The 23,442-nt window shown below is 27.5% G+C and overlaps 3 protein-coding genes across 3 annotated transcripts; 1 reads left to right on the top strand and 2 right to left on the bottom strand.

Moving 5' to 3' along the window:
• Positions 1–6,528: 6,528 nt before the first annotated feature.
• On the top strand, positions 6,529–9,126 carry OCT59_027432 (uncharacterized protein; the record flags this gene model as incomplete). The annotated part of the gene is made up of 11 exons (XM_025316552.2): positions 6,529–6,582; positions 6,655–6,837; positions 6,914–6,956; positions 7,029–7,148; positions 7,221–7,631; positions 7,723–7,878; positions 7,948–8,112; positions 8,189–8,305; positions 8,380–8,451; positions 8,519–8,649; positions 8,720–9,126. 11 exons carry the CDS (start codon positions 6,529–6,531, stop codon positions 8,846–8,848), a joined length of 1,581 nt encoding a protein of 526 aa, XP_025180195.1. The 3' UTR covers positions 8,849–9,126.
• A 109-nt stretch (positions 9,127–9,235) lies between these two features.
• Positions 9,236–13,829, bottom strand: OCT59_027431 (uncharacterized protein; the record flags this gene model as incomplete). The annotated part of the gene is made up of 6 exons (XM_066136966.1): positions 9,236–11,761; positions 11,851–12,500; positions 12,584–12,938; positions 13,026–13,207; positions 13,448–13,520; positions 13,596–13,829. The coding sequence occupies 6 exons, from the start codon at positions 13,827–13,829 to the stop codon at positions 9,236–9,238; spliced, it is 4,020 nt and encodes a 1,339-aa protein (XP_065993397.1).
• A 5,197-nt stretch (positions 13,830–19,026) lies between these two features.
• OCT59_027430 (uncharacterized protein) lies at positions 19,027–21,840 on the bottom strand (the record flags this gene model as incomplete). The annotated part of the gene is made up of 6 exons (XM_066136964.1): positions 19,027–19,032; positions 19,178–20,724; positions 20,795–21,125; positions 21,209–21,375; positions 21,454–21,526; positions 21,610–21,840. 6 exons carry the CDS (start codon positions 21,838–21,840, stop codon positions 19,027–19,029), a joined length of 2,355 nt encoding a protein of 784 aa, XP_065993396.1.
• Positions 21,841–23,442: the final 1,602 nt, after the last annotated feature.

Below are 23,442 nucleotides of genomic sequence, written 5' to 3'. Positions count from 1 at the left end.
AGAAAATAATAGCACGCTCAGGATAACGATACACACCCACAGATAAGCTCATCCCTAACCTATTCGATAAGGATGAATATGTAGTTCATTATAGAAATCTCCAGTATTATGTTAGCCAAGGCTTAGTAATCAAGAAGGTCTATGAAGCTATAAAATTCGAGCAGGCTCCATGGATGAAACCATATATAGAATTTAATATTGCCGAACGTGCTAAGGCTAAGAACGATTTTGAGAAGGACTTCTATAAATTCATGAATAATAGTGTATTTGGTAAAATTATGGAAAATCTCAGGAAACGTGTACGTGTCTCAGTAGTACAGCCCCAAATCCATCCCAAGAAATATAAAAAGCTTACCTCAGATCCTGCATTCAAAGGTCATAAAATATTCTCAGAAAATCTTGTCACAATCGACTGACGAAAAGTGGAGGTAATGCTTAACCGTCCAACATATGGGGACGCCCACAGCAAAAGCCGGGGCTTGGCCAAAATTTTGATTTTAAAATTTTATTATAATTATATATTTATTAATCCAATCTTTTAGAGAAAAAAAAATTTTTTTATTCATAGTATATTAAAAAAATATAATATTTTATAATTTATGATTTTTGTATTTTTATTTTATTATATTTAATGGATAATATAAACTTGCTAGAAAAAAAACCAATGTTTTAATGAATTCCTTGCAAAATTTTACCCTAGTTTGCAAAAAACTGATTTTAAAAATCTTTAAAAATGATAAAATAAATTGCGATTTACTAAATTAACCAATAATATTAAATTGTGATTTTTCACAAAATTATGTGATTTGCCGAGCCCCAGCTTTTGCTGCAGGCATCCCCATATATGGGTATGAGTGTGCTCAACCTCAATTCTACTATGATACTCTTAAAGTACGATATGGTGAAAAAATCCAGTTATGTTATACAGACACAGACTCACTTCTCGTACAAATCCAAACTGAGGATATCAATGCAGACCTCATAGATATGGCAGACCAACTCATTTCCCCCGTTTTTGATGAGAATCAAAATTGCCTTTTTTGGATTGTGTAACGTTACTCAAGTGCCCAAAAAGGAAATTTTGGCCGGAATTATAAAATTTGGCTGAAATTATAGGAAATGGGATTTGGGATGGGAATGGGAATGGATGGGACTCCCATCCCATCACCCCATTTAAATGGGCGGCAAGTATACAGTATATGTGATCAACAACGTGCATGCGTGTATGTGACAGGGATTCATAGTATGATAAATTCATTTCCTTCCTTTATTTTTTTTTTCTATTAAATATTGTTAAGATATTTAACATTTAATTATTTTTCATTGATCGATTAATTAAAAAATAATTTAATTATATTTTGTAATTCCACGAAACCTGATTAATAAATTGCACTACGCTGTCCCTATAAAAAATTTTTCAGAAAATGGGTACGTGTCTGAATAAAAACTAGAAAAATGATCATTTATTGGAAATTTTTTTATAGGGAGTCATTTAAAAAATTAATTAAAAAAATGACATAATATTATAACCTACCTATAAATGCACAATAAAATAAGTTAAATATTCATCTTACAAATTCCCACACGAAATTTCTCCAAAGGACTTTTTACTGAAGTTATTTTGCCAAAAATTTTAAATCATATTTTTCCAAATATTCAAATGATATTTACGAAAGGGTTTTATTTTTTATCGCTATAGCGATATATCGCCAGTCCATATAATCACGTGATTTACATGGCATGTGACTTATCGTTAATTATACATTTTTTATTATATTAGCAATTATTAGCGAATAAATAATTTACAAGTAAATAATATAACAAGCAAATAATGCATTATTGTAAGCGTTATTATATCTCAATAAAAAAATCAACTAGTTATTAACTGCTTCTTCCTAATAAAATGCATAATGATAATCATAGTATAAATAAAAAGCAAAAGAATCGTAAAAAGGCTATACGAAAATACCTTGCAATTCTTTTGATAATGACCGGCCAACCCACATCTTTTACAATGACGTTGTGTTCTTGATTTGGTTTTATTTGCTTCACAAGAAGACTTAAAGCGTTTTGTGCCTAATGGTCAGCCTTTTCCACGACGTATCTTAGGATTTTGTAACTTTGGTATTGAAGGATCAAAATTTTCCTTATCACCTGTAATGATTTCTTGTTGCAACTCTAATTCATCAGAACCTGATAGATTTGATTCTTCTTCCTCTGCAAAGTTTTGTAATAAATTGATGAGTTGCTCTGATTTAGAATTAGACTGCAATGCCTTGTTCAGAGCCTTCTTATACATTCCGTGTAATTTGCCATATTTAATTTTTTGTTCAAGAATTGTCAATTTTTCTTCATCAATTTCCCTATTATTCCGATTAAATAAACATAAACTTGAAGAATCATTAAAATCATAAGAAAAATGTTGTTGATCATCTTGTATAAATTTATCAGCAACCAAGAATGGTTCTTGCGATCCATCTTTGTTTATATTATACCATCGCTTTGGAATAAATTGAATATGAAAAAAGCTTCTTTGGTAGCTAACATTACTTGAAAGTAATGTCTGCAAATTATTCCACTTTGTACGATTGAAAGGCAACGGGTTACACGATCTTTAATTATATGAAAACCTTGACTCTTTGCCCATTCATTCAAAAATTGTTCACATTCTTCCCACGACATAAAGGTCTTTCCTGAATACAAAGATACAGTATCATGTTCATTGAATAATATAGGTTGCCCACTACAAATAACTAAAAAAAGGAAGAGTTAGATACTTATAAACTATAAACAAACTAACCCTAACCTAACCCTAACACTAATTTCTAACCCTAAATCCTAATCCTAAACAAACTAACCCTAACCCTAACCCTAACGCGATCCCAACACCAATATAAAGATAAGCCTAATGCTTATTATTAACGTACCATTATTAGGACTTTCATGTCTACTTTCTTCGTCCATATCATATATTTACCATATAAAAATAATACAAAAGAGTAAAAAAAAAGTTTGTTTATGAGTAAAAGGAGTGAAATAAGCAAGGATGTATTGGTCGTTATTAATGAAAGTTTAAAATTGTTGGTAAATGAAAAAGAGAGAGACAATCGTGAGAAAAAAATAACGATAATCTTTTTTTCATAATCTAATTATAGTTTAAAAAAAGCAAATCACGAGTTTAAATCAATAAATCACATGATCTGTATAGACTGGCGATATGTCGCTATAGCGATAAATGACAATTTTCTTTACGAAAATTTTGTTACTAAAAACATTATTAATAATTTAATATTGGGTATTGCTAAACATCACCGGTGGTGAAATTATGATGTAATGCTGGCCAGTATTTTATTTGATTTTTAATTCTGGCCGAAAGTACATCATAACGTGACGGTGAGCTTTAGCAATTTTCATTAATATATTTTAATAAAAAAAAATAGGGTATTAGATTGAATTTTAATGATAGAATGTCAATCGCTGACATTTTCGGAATGACCGACCTATTTGGTGTCGGTGAATGGATGATTCGGGAAAAGTTTCGGCGTAATGTCCATTCAGAGAAATTTCCATTCGGACCCTTCGGCGAAACATCCTTTTGATGAAATGACTTCTGCGACAAGTCTTCCGGTGAAATGGACTTAGGAGAAACGTATATACATATCAGTATACCGAATTACACCCATTAGAAAATGTGAGACTCTTGAATGATAGAATCAATCTATCTCACATTCCTAATTACCAGTTGGTCGCATCATTATAATTTACAATCCTAATTCAACAACAGATTCAGCAACAAGTCCAGTATCCTATTTATCAGTAAAATGATATTCAACTATAATACTCAATCTAATTCCCAAGTATATTCAAATAATGATACCTACAGCTTCAATTTTAGTAAACGGAACTGTTTCTTACAGTATGCAAGATGGATTACAGAATTCTTCCTAAAAGTTAAGGGCTCTATTAATACATTTTTTGAGTAAAATAAACGAACTAATTCCTCTTTTTTTTTTATTTACTTTTAAGGTTTGAATGATAACTCATTTTTTATTCTTTATATAGCTAAAATATTTAATTTTAAATTATTAAATTAGCTTTAATCTAACATTACTATAAATTTTTTAACATAACCAAACGGTCCTTATCAATATGATTATTTTATATGAGAGTAATATAAAAAATTTAGCATAACCAAACGGTCCTTATCAATATGATTATTTTATATGAAAGTAATATAAAAAATTTAGCTTTTACAAATGAAAGTTCAACTTTAATTAGTTTATTTATAATATTTCTTTTCATTTAAGTTTAGTTCATTTCATTTCATTTTTTTTTTAATTATTACATTTCATTATTTTTCGATTATTTCTATTTTCTTGGTTTTTTTTTTCATAATTAGGATAAAAATGTTCAATAAAAATTACTCATGATTATTTTATTATGTTTTCAAAATCCAATTAACAAAAAGAATTTTAAATTTTAAATTATTAATTATTCGAAAATATATCTTTCGAGAAAAAATTGCTAATATTTTATTAATAAATAATATTGTTACAATTTTGAGTTGTAAAATTTATTAATTATTGTAAATTTTCTAACGTAAAATTTAATAAATTATTCAAAGTAAATTATCAGAAAATTATTGAAGTACTAAGTAGTAACTATTAATAATTTTTAGTACATGATTTTGAGTTATTATTTTTTTGATTTAAAATTCTTTATTTAATAAATTTATCCGATTATTCATATGGTTGGTTTTACATGAACTTTGTGGTATTGGAAGAAAATCTGATTTCGTTAACGCAAAATTATAAAGAAAAGAAGAGAGGGTGGAAAGTATATAGAAGTTATAAAACCAGTCGTGTGACAAAGCCGAGTTTACACCTATGGGAAAAAATAAATGTAAAACCAGTGTTCTTTCAAACTCCCTATCCGTAAATTGTTAGCTGTTATTTCACTATCCTCTAATCCTCTAATATCTTCTTCAATTATAAGTGCTTCTGTTTTTTCTATTTCTTGAATATGTTTAAGTAGTACATTTCTCTTTTTAGGATACAGGTTGAAAATTATGCGATATGATTTTCGCAATTATTGGCTTGGAGATTAGAATGCCGAAAAGCCTGTGTAATGTGTCTAGTAGCATTGTTTTTAGATCGTATTGATCGTACTGTACTAACCATGAAATTTTTTTTTTAAAAAAAAAAAATTATTTATTTATTAATAATTTATTTACTATGATTACTATGATAAAAAAAAGAGCCATCAAAAAAAATATTTATTACCATAAAATAATATCACAAATAAATAAAATTATTTTTTCTTTTTTTTTTAATTAAAAAAATAGGTTATCTATTCTTTTACCGTTATCAGTTAAATAAAAAAAAAACGGATGGAAGATTTCGGTAAATGTCAATCATTATGTAATCAAATTTTCAGCGTACGGTAACGCAAATTAGTACGTACGTGTGTTTTTTTTGTTCGTACGTCTAGTACGTACGAAAGTTTTAAAATTTTCGTACTAATTTGAGTTTTCGTACAATAGTACGACTTTGCATTTTTGTATTTTTGTGCAACTTCGAATATTGTTTTTAACAAAATATCTTACTAATTATAAAATTAAATGTTAAATTATAAAATTAAAAAAATTCTTTAAAAAAATGATTCTATTTATGAAGAAATGTTGACTTCATTTTTAATTTAATGACGCTCATATAAAAAAAAATATTAGAAAAAAAGGAAAAAAAATTCGAGAAATCATACTGTAATTTAAAAGTTAGTATTAAAATTGAATAGTAATCTGATCGGCACCATTACAAATGGTGCCGATCAGGGATAACATGTGTATGATTCCTTTTTGACATTAAATCCTGTTACTACCGCAGATAAATTGCTGTGCATAATGTAGAGTGTAGACACATTGCAGTATTTGTACTGCCATATTTGTCAATATTTTACTTTTTAGTTATTCTAATTTTTTCTTTATAGATGCTTTAAATGTTTTAGCAACAATTACAATCGATAAATCGATAATAACCTTTGGGTATATCACTAAATAAATTTGGAACATACTACCTGTTTATGTCAAACAAAAGGTCATTTTATAATTTACTTTTACTTTTACTATAATAATTTCATCGCGCAAGCTCTGACATTACTTTTTCTGCGCGTAATGAAAGTTATCGGTTATTGTTTAGCATTTATATTTACAATAACAGGTTCTTTTGTTCATTTTGCGCTTTTGTGGGTCACAAATAAGGTTAATTTAATTCTAAATATCATTAAGAGCATTGATTTACTAGATATTCAAATTATTATAAAAGAAAGTCAAATACTTTCATTCAAAAAAAAAAACAAATTATTAAAATTCTTTTTATCTTATATTTTTTTTACCGCTTTATATACATTAACAATAAAATTATGGATTCTTTATTAACAAATGGCAATGACAAAGAACCTGAAACCTTCAGAATAGAACGTAGTGATGATGGTGCAGATGTATCTGTTTTTTTATCGGATCCTGAACTTACAATGATCGTCCAAAAATATTTGAAAAGTGAAAATGCGTTTGAAATCAACCCCAAGGTTGTATATATTTTATAAACAAAATAACATAAAAATTTTTTTACTAAATTTTTTTTATGTTGAATATTATAGATTCCAGCACATGAATTGTTTTCTATTTTACCTATACTTCAAAATGCTGTTAAAGGCGTTTCTGATTCTAAAGACAACACCCCTAAAAAATTTAATAGGTCAAACAAATTGAAATCATTAGTTGATTGGATCGAAAGTGAATATGAATCAAAAATTTATCAAATCAAAAAAATGACTGATAACGTAAGCTTAAAAATTCATTATATATCTAAAATACTCATTCGTTTTCTTTACAATTTCTCTAATCTCTTCTCTTTAGAATATTATTACATTCAACAATCTATTCTATCTATTTCCAAGAGGTATTTGACTTTTTGCTAATATCATCATAAATAGCATTACATTATATTCATAAATATATTTCATATTTTAAGGTCAACACGTACGCGCTGTTTGGCATCAACGTACAGTTGGGGCAAAAGTAATTCAAGCATCATATTATAGTGATTTTATGGGAAATCATATGAGCGTTAAAGCTGAAGTAATCGATTCAGGTTTGTATAATTTGATTTCTTTTGATGGTATAATTAAAAGATTATGCATCTCAATTAACTTATAACTTTTAGATGGCGTTACGTTTTATAGTGGATTGAAAATATTTGTTATTGATGATTGGGAAGGTGCTTGTGATATCGATGAGCTCCCTGTTGCTCCACTGTCAGATTCAACTCACGATGAACTGGTAGCAAGGGGAAGAAAATTCGTAAAATATGCGATCGGTCCACATTATCTTTATTATACTGGAAGTTTGTTTCGCAAATATATGTGCGGCACCATCCATTTTAAAAGTGAAGGCCGCCTTATGGTTGATACAGTCTCATTTTTTAAGATCAATCCGGGTTATGGCATGGATACCAGAAAAAAAGTTGACCGAAAATCGGTTAAAGAGGAAGAACTTTTCATGTGTGCACCTTCAGTTTATGGATTTAGTTTTGCGTCAAAGAAATGGGGTCAAATATATATTGATGAATTAAGCGGTATTTTATATATATGTTCTTTCTTTAAAAAAAAAAAAATTTATGTTTTATGTTTTGTAGTTTGTATCTTAACGATTTCCCAAAATTTTAGATATAACATTTGATGATGACGCATTCGATCAACTTGTTATGGACCCAATCAAAAAAGAACTGATTTCTAGTCTTGTCAAATCTGATCATAAAGGATTGGATATTATCAGCGGTAAAGGTGGCGGTTGTATCTTTTTGTTACACGGACCCCCTGGAGGTGTGTAAATTTAAGCTATTATGCGGCTATGAAATGATTACATAAATTTAACCATGATATTTTTAATAGTTGGCAAAACATTAACTGCTGAAGCAATTTCCGAATCCCTTCATCGCCCGTTACATTCCGTTAGTGTTGGAGAATTAGGAGCAACTGCAACTGAATTAGAAAAGAAATTAAACGAAATTCTTGATGTGGCAAATATTTGGAATGCTGTCATTTTAATTGATGAAGGTAAATATGTTATTATATGATGTAATTTTCGATCAGTTTTTTTAACTAATTATTTCATGTCATTTATTAACTTTAGCTGATATCTTTCTTGAACGTCGAAGTGATCATGATGCTAAACGTAATGCTCTTGTTAGTATATTTTTAAGGTTACTTGAATACCATCAAGGGATTTTGTTCTTGACAACAAATCGAGGTAAGGAATATTTGTAAGATATTTTTTTTTTCTGAAATGTTATCGGTTATTAAATTTTTATTTTTCTTTTAAAGTAAAATGTTTTGACGCCGCTTTCCAATCTCGAATTTCGATCGCCTTGAAATATGACGAATTAGATTCTGATGGTATGATAAATTTTTACTACGAAATAAAATACTACTCCAAACTAATCATGATCTTTTATATACGTAGCACGTGAAAAAATATGGCGTACATTCTTAGATCGCGTTGAAGGAAAAGGTAGAAGTAAAGTGAATATTGACAATCTGAAAGAACGACCTCTAAATGGAAGAGAGATCAAAACAGCTATAAGATTAGCGAAGGTAAATATAACTATTATACAAATGCGTGATTTTGCTCTAGGTAACTAATACATATATTTTGTTTAATTAGGCATTAGCTATGAAAAATAATCCGGATGCAATGATTACTACAGAGCAATTAGAAACAATTCTTGACATTTCAAAATCTTTCAAAGAAGAGATAACAGGAAATATTCCCGAACCAGAGGAATTGGATTAATCAATATATATAGAGTGGTTTAGTCCAAAAAACCGCAATTTGTTATTTGAATATTATAAAATCATTAAGATATTTATAGGAAAATTATAAATTATTATTTTAATTTAACTTATTCAAGAAAATTTTGCAATATCCTAGTTTGAATTTTTTAAGCTTGACGATCAAAAATGACATTGACGTATAATTGTAAATCGGCTTGTCTTTGATAGCAAGCATATTCCTGAATTTGCTTTAAAATAAACATCTAACTGATGAATCTAATTAATAATTATAAAGTATTATACTAAATTTAAATAATCATTAATTAAAAACGAACAAATAATTATTTTAAGTTAAATACTTATTATGTCTAATGACTGATATCATAAAAAAAAGTACCAATCAAAATTAATTACGTGCCTCCCAAAGTTGAGTTCTCTTGTTGTCTATTATATCTGTTAGTTTAATTAACGCTTCAGCGATTCTGCAGCGCTGTTGTATGTATCCTGAATCATTTTCTGTTAAATCGTTTATCATTTCATCTAAAGCTTTGATTTTTGGTTCTATGATATAATTAACTTCGGATTGAACTTTATCAAGTTCTTCTATATCATATTTCGTAAAATATGTTGGAATATTCAAAATTCTTGCTTTAAGTTGATCAATGGAGCGTGAAATTTCTTGGCCTTCCTTTAAGGTATCCAGGCTCGTTCTTAAATGTGCTAATAAATTTTGAAGTCTATACCAACGTTCTACCACACAATTTGTTTGTATTCTCATAAAATCAATTTTAGGATTTGTCTCTTGCGGTTCGTTATCAGCTCCCGATATGAGAATTTTGTGATTTTGATTTTTGAATTGATGAATGACATTTTGAAATTTGGTGATCTTTTCTTCTAAAGCTTCCTGATCGATTGAATATTTTGATATTATTGCAAGATTACAAGAATTTATCCAATTATTGATTTCATGGGCTGTTTTAGCATGATTATGAACCGCCCTTAAAAGTTCAATTTCATCATGTTCCAAAGCAACGGCATCGGAAAATTGTTTTAAAGTTGATGTAATTTTGCTAAAAATGCACATTATATGATTCTTTTTTGTTTCGGCAAGTTTTAATTCAACAAGTTTATCTACTTCTTTTTTTAAACAGACATTTACTCGTTGATAATACCTATTTAACTTTTCTTCACTTTTTGAATATTTATTAATAGCATTTTCTATAATTATTCCAAGAGCATCAACATGAAGAGCATAATATCTACTATTCTTAAGATCATCATGTCTTGATTTTATCATAACGGTTTCTTCATAACAATTTTCTAATATGCGATTAGCATCTGCATAAAAAGCTGCTAATAATGAAGCATTGTATGTTGTGGTAAGAGCATTATGAAACGTAGATAATAATTTATCAAGCTGTTTAGTTGATTTGTTATAATGATGCTCAAAATTTTCATGATTCTTTAAATCAATAAAGTAATCAGGATCATAAATTATTTGACTCGCCCTAGATTTAGCTTCATCAAGCATTAATTTAGCTATATTAATTTTATCGTCTAATTCTTTTACTTCCCCTTCTAAATTATCATAACCTATGATACTACTTAATCCGTTAATTCGATCTTCCAGTTCACTAAGACTATCTTCAATATTATATATGACATCATGTTGTCGGTACCAATTCTGAATTTTTTCAATAAAGTCCTTAAATTCTCCTGTAATTAAATCTAGATTGTCCCATGATTGATCAAGATTTGATTTCCGGTTTGGTATTTCTTCTAGTTCGGATATTTCTTCCTTTAATGATATATCATTAAATTTTTCTCTTGTACTTTCTAATTGATCTATACGATTAGGTAATTCTTTTGTGAACTGTTCATATAATAACGTTAATTCACTAAAACTATTTTTATCAAGAGCTTTAGAATCTCCGACCAAGATACCATGTTTAGGTTTAGCATCTGCGAATATTTTGATAGAGTCATCGATCCAACCTTGCAAGTCATTAACATCGCTCACATAAATATCAATTCGTGATAATCGGTATGCATCAGCTTCATTAATCTTATTGTTCATCAATCTCTTTAGATTTTCAATAACACCGTCAACTTTTTTCAAAAGTCCTTCAAGTTCCTTTGATTTTCTATCGTTAAAAGCGCAAAAATTTTCTTTGTTCAAATTCTTTTGGATAAGTTTTGTTAAAGAGAAAAGTTCTCCTTGTTCAAAATGATTTAATTTAATTCGCCAATTCTCCATATCATTATAAGTAACGTCTTTGACCAAAGCATTCGATATTTTGTTAGATATATCATTAACATCATTTAAAACTTCATTAACCTTTTTCTTAAAATCAATAGCTTGAAGAGTTTGTTCCAAATCGGATTTTACTTTATGTAATCCTTCCCATAATGAGTTAGTCTCTCGCTGTTTAACATGGATAAGTTCAGGATCAGCCTTGATATCTTCATTGTCATCGCAATCTTGTTCAATTTCATTTATCACTTCCCCGATTAATTTATTTGCTAATGTTTTGGCAAAACCAAAGGCATTGTTACTGGCAACTTCTACAGCTTCAAATTCTTCGATAAGATCGTAAATGTTAGCTTTCGATAATTCTTCTAAATCTACTTCGTTAAGATTACCTTTCAAAATATCCAATTTAGGTTGAATCCACGAAGTGATGCAATCAACATAATTTACAAAAAATTCGGCCATCTTCTTACAACTCAATACATCTTGATTTGTTTCTAAAAGGTCGCTCAAAGATTTGAATGGGCCACTTATGAGGTCATCGTTGATTTCTGCAAATCCATTATGTGTTAAGCAGGCAATATTATTACGTAAAGCTTGTACTTTACTTGCGACTTCGTTGCAAACGTAGATTGTGTTTTTTTCTTCACCAAGCGAACATGGCTCGTTTGATAAGAGAATCTAAATAATTTTGAAAAAAATGTAAAAGATTCAAAAAGAATTCGAAAGTACAGCACATTAAAAAAAAAATTAATTCAACTGATAATTACTTCGGTTTCAATTTCTTCATCATAACATCCAAGTTTAAATTGAAAATTCAAATTTCCATTTTTATAATCTTTCTTTTCATCTTTTTCGGTATCCTTTTCATAATAATGAATCAAATTATATTGCACAACTTTACTTCCATTTTCTGTTGGTTTATAACGTTTTTCTAAATTCTTCTCGGTATCATTATCTTTTTCAAAATTATTTTGAAGTATATCTTCCTTATAAGTTTTAAATGTTGCTTCTTTCCGACAATATTCAAGCCTAAATTGGTTTGCTAGATATTCGTCATCAGCCGACTTGTTTTGACATTCAAAAGCTTTAATTTTATTTTTTTCTCCTTCATCAGAGAGATGATTATTATTTAAACTCATCATATTTAATTGAGTGGATCTTTTAATTTGTGAACTTAAATCATCCTTGGGCTTAATCTTTTGAATAATATTTGAATATACCGGTATTTCTAAATCTCTATTTAAATCTTCTATACTTACTTTGCTTGATTTTAAATCTGACTTATCTTTTACACACAAATATTTATTATTATCGCTATTATTATTAATATCACTTTTTACAGGGCAATAAATTTTTTTAAGAGTTGAAGCAACTTCTTTTATCGTTGGACGTTCCCCTGGTTCGTATTTCCAGCATTCTATTTAAATAAAAGTAATTTAATTGCCAGCGTGTTTAGTATATATAAATAGTTAGGGGTACATATATTTATGTATATATTACCTTTATATAAATTACTATATTCAGGAGATGTACCACCAATAGTTTTCTCTCTTTTCCCATTTACGATAGCCAAAGCTAATGTTATATCATATTTTGAGTCTTCATTATAAAATGGTTTATGTCCGCTGGAAATTTGCCACATAAGAATTCCAATACTATATACATCGGATTTCTTATTTAATTTATATCTTTTACAATTATCGTTATTATTGGGATTGTTGTTAAAAATTTTCGGATCTACATAAGGTATTATACCAAATATTCTTGCGCTACTTGACGCTTCGGCAATTTTTCTTGATAAACCAAAGTCAGCTAGCTTGATGTTTTTTCTATGTACAAGAATATTGTCTGCATGCTAATATAATAAAAATAAAAAATAAAAAATAATTAGAAATTTTTTCAAAAATTGTTAAGAAAATAAAATAAGAATTCTATTTTTTACCAAATCACGATGAATAATTCCTTCATCATGTATACATGTTACTGCGCTTGCCAATTGTTGTGCCAACTCATATTTGTGAGTCCAATTAAGTTCATCAAAATTTTCCTTCAAATAATTATTTAGTGTGCCACTATCAGCATATTCCAAAACTAACATATATTTTTTCATTTGATGTATTGCATCTGAAAATGAAAGAATGAAAAAAAGAAAAAAAAAAATTTTTTTTAAAATATATATAAATACTTTGATTCAAATTCTTTTAACGTTTCCGGCCGTTTCCTATTCATTTTATAAATTGCCCCCTAAAAATTCTGATTTTCCGAAACTTTCCGAAACTTTATTAAACTCCTTTAAACCGTCCAAACAATTAAGTTGGAAGGCCTAAATAAAAAGTTGATATTATTTGACATTATTATTCTTACCGGCTTCATATTTTGTAATTCCACGAAATTGTAAAATATTTTCGTGATAATCAACGTCTCGTTGTAGCCTTAGCTGCTCCATATAAAATACATTCAATATATTTATTATTTTTTTTAAAAAAAATAATGCTTCAAATTCTAATATTACCTCATTAACAACTTCTTTAAGAGTTATTTTATCATTATTAAAAGATTTCAGAGCTAGAGTAGTATCACTTTTCCAAGTAGCACGAACCACGTTTCCGAAGGAACCTCTTCCTATTGGTTGTAAACTTTTAAACTCTTTATAATCATAATATTTGAAATATCCTTCTTCGATTGATTTTTCCAACCAATAAATACTATCACAACTTGAGTCTTTATATTCGATATCGGTTAACATTATTATTACTGTTGTTGTTTTTATGATTATGATTATGATTAATAAAATTAAAAAGAACAATCGAATTTTTACAAATGAAATATTTTTAAATGATTTTCATTGATCGGCAAAACTTGGATACAATGGTTGATGAAATTGGAATTTTGATAAAAGTGTAATATGCACGTGCGTATGTCAATTAAAATGTGTTCAGTACAACTTCATTAGCAAAATTTCCAATTGTTTAGTCGGTAACACTGATTCTGATTAACTCAAGCTGACGTATGCTTATTCGTTCGTTGTACTACAAAACTACCAAAATTCCGCAGTTGTATATGAAAATGAGAATTTTAGCGAATGAAATCACAATTTAAAGATAATTATTATCATAAAAATAATGTTAATGATTAAATTATTTATTGTTGTATGTAAAAATTTATTTTACGTCTGCAAGAAGATATTATTATAGATTCTTCGTGATCCGATAACTTCCTCAAACGGGCATTTTAATGTCACTTTCCATTTTTTATGATCATCGTCAAAATTACTCAGGCAAAAGGAAATTACATTCGATGTACTGTACACGTAAAAATACAGGCTTCGTGAAACGCGTGTAATAAATTTACTGTACGTTAAGCAGATATTATTATTAATAATAATAAACGATAAATTGTATGAGAGAGAAACAAAGAAATTCGTGATAGTCTAAAGGAATTTGGTAAAAACAAGTAACGGGAAAAGACGGTTACATTATTTGATTATTTTATAAATGTATAATTAAATTAAAAAAGTCCTTTTTTTTTAGATTAATTGACTTCAAAAATTAAGTAATGTAATGTTCTATAATACTTACGCCACAATCTTTCCAAAATAGTTTGTACAATTTGATTAGTAAAAGTTGTAGCGAGACAATAATTAATTGATAATTTTTCATTTTGTCATGTCCTTTATTGAATTTATTATTCTAAATTTATTTCTATTGTTATATTATCAGATATATATATATTAACATGAAATTTGGAAAAAATTAACGAAAAGACTTCAAGGTTATTGAAGTTTAAAATGTCAATTTTTGATAAATTAATAAAAATATGATACTTTACATATTTTCTAATCTCTAATCACAATATAATACAGTCAAACTCCGATATAACGATATGTGAAAAATATCGATATTTATATGTTCTCTCACATATACAATGGGAAGTAAAATTTTATCGTTGTATCAAGTTTTTTAATATATATCGGGTATATCGAATATTAGTATATCGAGGTCTGAATATAAAGAACAATCGTTAATAAAATAATTTTTTCTTAAATGTATCTTCTAATCAAAGAAAGTAGTCAAGTGAAAATGAAGAATTTATGTTTTCAAGATGATTGTTAATATTATTATCATACAAGCGTAACTAAATCATTCATTTTTTTTTCGATTTCGCAATTTACATAATTAGGATGATGACATTGCCCTATAAAAAAAGAAAATTCGGAATTTGTCCTGAAAAGTATGGAAAATGTCCAGAAATTTTCCGTGCGTCCGGAAAACATTCAGAAACGGTCATGTTTTGGAACATTTTCCGGACGCTCGATTCTGGACAAATTCTGGACAAATTCTGGAGTGTCAAGAAAATGTCTGGAATTTGTGCGTCCGGAAAGTGTTCCAAAATGTGACCGTTTCCAAATGTTTTCCGGACGCACGGAAAATTTCCGGACATTTTCCATACTTTTCAGGACAAATTCCGAATTTTCTTTTTTTATAGGGTTGTTAATATAATGAAAAATTGTGGTAACCGAAAAAAAGAAAATACCAGAATATTTTTTTAATTGGTATACTAGCAGTAGCCCGTTGCTTCGCATCGGATTGTATAAATTGATTGATCATCATTTTTGATCTCACGTTTATCAAATTTAGATCTTTGCTAAAGAATTTATAACGTGGGGGGGGGGTCATTTTAATTTTGGGAGAAAATTGCGAAGGTATAATTCCGGCCAGAATTATACAAATTTCCTTTTCCTGCACATTAGTAATTAGAATGAATTTGCCGATCAAGTGGTAAGCATAGATCAGGCGCAAACACATTAATAGATCATATTAAATGTTACACAATATTAGTAATTAATATTGTATGTCTATAAGAAAACGTTGGACAATTCAAAGATTATTTATATAGGTTAATCTAAACGTTAGTCACACAAACACAATTTTTTTAATTATATAGATAGATTAGTCTCTAAATTGTTATTATTACTTATAATTACAATTAAATGGCTAGAGAAAATAGCTTTTAATAACGCTTTATACACTAGAATATATTATGTACGGTATATATAGTTATAAATGTTATATATATATTTATTTATTTATTTAATGTTATAATTGATGGCATCTACGATTAAATTAGTCATATATCTAAATCCCTAGGTTAAATATGAAGATTGTTATATCAGATAATTTTTTTAATTCAGCACTTCCGATATTCCTATATTGGCTAATAGCTAGCTAAAAAAATAAACTGATTGAAACTTTTTTATTGCTCAATTTTTTACGAAATTTTGTTTTTAAGTTATTTTTTTTTTATTTTTCATACAACATGGATGATATTGACTATAGAGACATAGTATAAGAATCTTAATCTGAGTCATCAAGACAACAATCTTCTTTTTATTAAAAGAAATTCAAAGTATTTAAGTTGCTAGCACTAATAAGTAAATAAATATCATAATTAAGTACTTGAAATGTTATCTATAAAGTCTTTTTAGAGAAAATAGGTTAAGAACAACCAATCGTTTTCGTTATTTCAATTTTATCATTTTTACTAGTATTTATATTTACATTAAATTATGTGTTTACACTTTACAATTTATCAAATATTTATAAATAAAGTTAAAAATGTGTTTTTATCATAAATGATGCATAATTTTAAGAGTAAAATTGCGATAGATTTATCAAATATTCAAATGGGCAAAATAACGCGTTAAACGTAAAACTTATATCTTTAACCGATTATTATCCGGTTAAACGTTCCGATTAACCGGTTTTTAACCGGGTAAGGTTTTTTTGGACGGTTCCAATCCCTATTTACTAGTTCAATTTGCTTCAAGACTGATGCTTAACCATATATAAAAAGGACTAACAAAAAGCAAATTTTTATCTTGTGAATACATTAAAAATTATGATTTAGTATTTGTATGGTCGTTTTTGAATTATCAGCACATTTGATTTTATGCGTTGATTATGTGATTTTTTATATTGCATAAGAGTTACTTGGCATTGTTACTGTATGAAAAAATTATGCAAATTAAAGGATATTATTAAATGAAGTTATAATTAAGATTTTTTAGTATTATTTTATTGAGCCTGTGGTTTAAACTTGATACTGAACCAAATGAACCACTAAAATTGAAATCTCCCAGTTTTATATTTAGTATATTTTATCTATCCATGAAAAGTTTTTTATTTAAATAATTCAACTATATGTCTTTCAATTCCTATTACAAATTTCCAAATTATGCTGTGCCAACTTATTTCCATTTTCTGCAGATTTTCTATACCAATAGGTAGCTTTTTCTAGATCTTTTTTTGTACCTTTACCATTTTCATACAAAAATCCAAGGTTATTTTGTGCAAAAATATTCCCTTTTTCGGCTGCTAATTTATATAATTGAAATGCTCTTGTTTCGTTAACTTTATTTCCAGTCCCAAAATTATAAAGACATCCAAGTTCATACTGCATATCTTGATCTGCAGCTATTTTATATTCAAAATCGTTTTCAATTTCAATTCCTCTATAATAAAAATACAGTGTAAGCGCATCGAAATGGCCTTTTTCTGCCGCTATTTTACATAATTCAAGTGCTTTTACTTCATTAACTGTAGTTCCAATTCCATTATAATAACAATATCCAAGTTGATAGTGAGCATCTAAATGTCCTTGATCTGCTGCTATTTTATATAAGCCAAATGCTTTTGTTCTATTAGCTGTAGTTCCAATTCCATTATAATAACAATATCCGAGTTGATAGTGAGCATCTAAATGTCCTTGATCTGCTGCTATTTTATATAAGCCAAATGCTTTTGTTCTATTAGCTTCAGTTCCAATTCCTTTATCATAACAATATCCAAGTTGATATTGAGCATCTAAATGTCCTTGATCTGCTGCTATTTTATATAAGTTAAATGCTTTTGTTCTATTAACTTCAGTTCCAATTCCTTTATCATAACAATGTCCAAGTTGATATTGAGCACCTAAATGGTTTTTTTCAGCTAATATTTTATATAAATCAAATGCTTTTGTTTCGTTAACTTTAGTTCCAATTCCTTTATCATAACAATATCCAAGTTGATATTGAGCATATAAATGGCCTTTTTCTGCTGCAATTTTATACAATTCAAATGCTTTTATTTCATTAGCTTCAGTTCCTATTCCTTTATCATAACAATATCCAAGTTGATATTGAGCATCTAAATGGCCTTTTTCTACAGCTATTTTAAATAATTTAAATGCTTTTATTTTATTAACTTCAGTTCCGATTCCTTTGACATAACAATATCCAAGTTGATATTGAGCATCTAAGTGGCCTTTTTTTGCTGCTATTTTAAATAATTTAAATGCTTTTATTTTATTAACTTCAGTTCCAATTCCTTTATCATAACAATATCCAAGTTGATATTGAGCATCTAAATGACCTTTTTTTGCTGCTATTTTATATAATTCAAATGCTTTTATTATATTAGCTTCAGTTCCAATTCCATTATAATAACAATATCCAAGTTGATAGTGAGCATCCAAACGTCCTTGATCTGCTGCTATTTTAAATAAGCCAAATGCTTTTGTTCTATTAATTTCAGTTCCAATTCCTTTATCATAACAATATCCAAGTTGATATTGAGCATCTAAATGTCCTTGATCTGCTGCTATTTTATATAAGTTAAATGCTTTTGTTCTATTAACTTCAGTTCCAATTCCTTTATCATAACAATGTCCAAGTTGATATTGAGCATCTAAATGGTTTTTTTCAGCTAATATTTTATATAATTCAAATGCTTTTATTTCATTAACTTCAGTTCCAATTCCTTTATCATAACAATATCCAAGTTGATATTGCGCATCTGCTGCAATTTTATACAATTCAAATGCTTTTATTTCATTAGCTTCAGTTCCAATTCCTTTATCATAACAATATCCAAGTTGATATTGAGCATCTAAATGGCCTTTTTCTACAGCTGTTTTAAATAATTTAAATGCTTTTATTTCATTAACTTCAGTTCCAATTCCTTTGACATAACAATATCCAAGTTGATATTGAGCATCTAAATGGCCTTTCTCTGCTGCTATTTTATATAATTTAAATGCTTTTATTTTATTAACTTCAGTTCCAATTCCTTTATCATAACAATATCCAAGTTGATATTGAGCATCTAAGTGGCCTTTTTCTACTGCTATTTTATATAATTCAAATGCTTTTATTTCATCAACTTCAGTTCCAATTCCAAAATTGTAACAATATCCAAGTTTAAATTGAGCACCTAAAAGACCTTGTTCAGCTGATTTTTGATATAGTTTAAAAGCTTTTCTATTGTTTTTTTTCACACCTTTACCATTTTCATAACAACTACCCAAATCAAATTGTGCAATTTTATAACCACCTTCTGCTGCCTTTTGAAAATAATAATATGCTTTTTTATAATTTTGTTTTGTCCCAATACCATTATAATTATTAATTCCAATTTTTCTTAATCCCTCAAAATACATTATTTTATGAATTTTAATTTCTATACTTCTATTTTTTTTAGTGTTAGTTTTCTTATTATAGTTTTGTTCAAGAATACATTTTGCAATAATACTTCCATTATTTGCTGCTTTTTTGTACCAATTAAAAGCTTGAACTTTATCAATTTCTATTCCAACTCCATAATAATAACAATTTCCAAGTTGATATTGAGCATCTATGATTTCTTTTTCAGCTAATATTTTGTAATATTCAAATGCTTTAGATTCATATTTTTCTGTTCCTTTTCCTAATCTGTAACAATTTGCAAGATAAAATTTTGCAGATGTATTTCCATTATTAGCCGCTTTTTGATACCATTCAATGAATTTATTTTCACTACTTTCAGTTCCAATATTAAATTCATAACAATATCCCAAATAAAATTGTCCAACAATACTATTATTATTTTCTGCAGCTATTTGATACCAATTGAATGCTAAATTATTATTCTTTTCAGTTCCATATCCATCATTATAACATTTAGCAAGATAAACTTGTGCTATTGGATAGTCATTTTTTGCTGCTTTTGAAAATAATTCGAATGCTTTACTGTCATTTTCTTCTATTCCAATCCCATAATAATAAAATAATCCCAAAAGCCAAATATAAGGTGATTTATCTTGATTTTTTGTAAGCCAATTAATAAGATTATTTGTAATTTGATTAAATCGTAATGTTTTTTGATCAATTAGCTGTTGAATTTGATCAAAAGTATAACCTTTATCATGTTTTTTAATAATAATTTTAATTAATTTATCAACGATTAAATTACTAATATTGTTGAACGTTGATTCAAGTGAATCCTTCGATGAATTTGTGAGAAATGATACATTTGACTGATTATTTTTAGGTTCTATTATCTCTGATTGGATAGTTGCTTGATCTTGTAAACTGTCAAGAATATTTTGTACATAATCATTTATGTCTAAACCATCATTTATATCTGGATCATCATTTATATCTGAATCATCATTTATATCTGGATCATCATTTATACTGGAATTATCAACTATATCTAAGAGTTCTTGTAATAGTCTATCCTCATAATCATAAATTTCAAGATCTTGGTCAGGAAGCATTAATTTAAGAAATAAAACAACTTTTTGCATATTTGGACGCTCGTCTGGCTCATATTTCCAGCATTCTAATTATTAAAATAAATTAATATAATAAATAAATTTATTTTTTCAATGAAAACAATAGTATTTTTCTACCTGTATATAAATTACTATATTCAATAGGAGTATTATCAATAATTTCTTCCCGTTTACCATTTACTATGGACAAGGATAAACTTACATCATGATTACAATTAGAAAATGGTTTTTTTCCGCTTGAAATTTGCCACATTAAAACTCCAATACTATACACATCAGATTTTTTGTTTAATTCGTAATCTTGATCATTTAACTTTCTTGGGTCAACAAAAGGTATTAAACCAAACACTTTTGATGCATTATTGCTTGATGTTTTAGCAATTTTTCTTGATAATCCAAAGTCTGCCAACTTTATCTTTTTCTGATGCATGAGTACATTATCAGCATGCTATGATAGTACAAAAAATTTTATTCAGCATATTTTTTACGAAAAATGTTATATAGATATGGTTAAAAAAAATAGACTATTACCAAGTCACGATGAATAATATCATGTTCATGTAAAAATGATATTGCACTTGCTAGCTGAAATGATAATTGATATTTTTCGTTCCAATCAAGTTTATTAAAATGCAATTTTAAGTAAATATTTAGTGTACCGCTATCTGCATACTCCAAAACTAATGAATATTTTTTTTCTGAATACAACATGAAAGAAAATAAACAATTAACATATATCTTACTTGAAACACATAATTTATGTTATTATAACGTACCATTTTCTATTTTTGTGATACCATAAAACCGTAAAATATTTTCATTAGCAATTAATTCTTTCTGTAATTTTATCTACAAAAGAAATAAATTTTAGTTTAATAAAATTGAGAGTTAACATTACGTTATTAGTATAGATTACATGCCTCATTAACAACTTCTTTAAGCGTTATTTTATCATTATTAAAAGTTTTTAAAGCGAAAAATCCATCAGTATTTTTCCAATTAGCACGAGATACACTTCCATATAAGCCACTTCCTAACGGTTTTAGATTTTTAAATTCTGAATAAGCGTAATAGTTTATGTATTCATCGGCAATTGATTTTTCTAACCAATCAATGTAGATATTTGATTCTTTAAGGTCTGTTTCTTTCGTCTCTATTGACATTCTTGAAAATAATAATTTAGTCAATTTTAACAGTGTTTTATATTTATTGAAAATGAATGTGCGACTATCGCGTACTACTTAAAATAATACGTTTATGTATGATTTGTATGATTTTAGGTACGGCTATCACTAAACTACTGCAGCAACATATGATTGAGATTATCACCTTACACAGTGTGTCATATGACCTATATTTTGTGTGCCGTCGCAATCACGTGACTGAAAGATTGTGTTACTTATTTGTCAAAGCCGTAACCACAAAAATTACTGACACGTGATCAAAATTTGCAGATCATTTCCAAAAATAGATGATAAAAATTCACCAAAATAAAATCAAATCCTATACACATTTTTGCTTTTTCTGATACCAATTTCTTAATAAAGTCAACTTTTACAAATTTCAATATAGAAATTAAAAATGGTATTCATAACCTCTCTTTTAACTATAATCAAACTTGAAGAGAAGGCAAGCATTCCTATATAAACAATAATTTTAAAAGCTGCTCTAGCCATTTTAGTTATGATCAGCAAAATTGATCGCGTGTCAACATTTTCATCAATTCTAACCCATACTAATTAAATAGTTTTCGAGAATTGAAAACTCTTTCCACTTTTTTTTTAAAATTTATTACAATGGCGCAGTAAAATTTTTTTATAAACTTTCAAGTTATTATAACACCCCTTAAAACTCAACACAAGTGCGGATATTTTATCCCTTTTATCTTCACTCTATACCTAAAAGTATATACGTATGGTAAAGGTTTCGACCTTTAAAAGAAATATACTGAAGGTGAAGTTTTTTTTTTCAACGATATCTTATTCTAACTTCTTATATTACACCCTATATTATAAAAAAGAGTTTACCACTTTACTGCGACATATACATCATATTATTCATACAAATTTTATATTTTACTTTTATTATAACATTTTACTTTATTTTATTTGATATTACCCCGGAAAAAATAAAAAATTCCACGTGACTAAACCAATTAGATCATTACCCCAGTAACACCACCAAAATTTTCACCCCACGTGTTTTTTGTCGCGTCCAAATTTTGATTGGTTCGTTGATTGTTTTGTGTCGTGTGGCAACATTTATCAGAAAAAACAGACAACGAAAGAAAAAAAATAAACCCATATTTTCTTTAAAATATTAAATAATTTTATTGTTTTATTATAAGAACATTTAAAAAATGACTCTTTTACACTATTAAATTTAATAAATAAATAAACAACACTTTTTTAACGAAAATAACTTCAAATATTAAACCTATTGTAAAAAAATACTAATTATCCATAAATATTCAGGATATCTTGACAAAAATTAATATTTGAGCATTTCTATGCCTGTGAATAACTTTGTTTAAGCTTCTGACACCTATTTAATTTGACTAAAGTACTAAAATTATGCTATAAAATTGAAAAACAATGTAAAACAAGTTAATTTCATTAAAATAATCTGTTTATTCACAAATATCTCAGTGACTTTAATAAATAAAGGTTTACATACTTGAAGAGAGAGAATTTTGTTGTAACGAATAAACAAAATAAATTGGTAAATCTGATCGCACACCTTCATCTAACAACAAAATTTGGCAC

The sequence above is a fragment of the Rhizophagus irregularis genome, chromosome 7, assembly GCF_026210795.1.
Source record: "Rhizophagus irregularis chromosome 7, complete sequence".
Classification (NCBI taxonomy): Eukaryota; Fungi; Glomeromycota; class Glomeromycetes; order Glomerales; family Glomeraceae; genus Rhizophagus; species Rhizophagus irregularis.
Note: the sequence above shows the minus strand (reverse complement) of the source record. Positions and strands in the feature narration are given on the sequence as shown.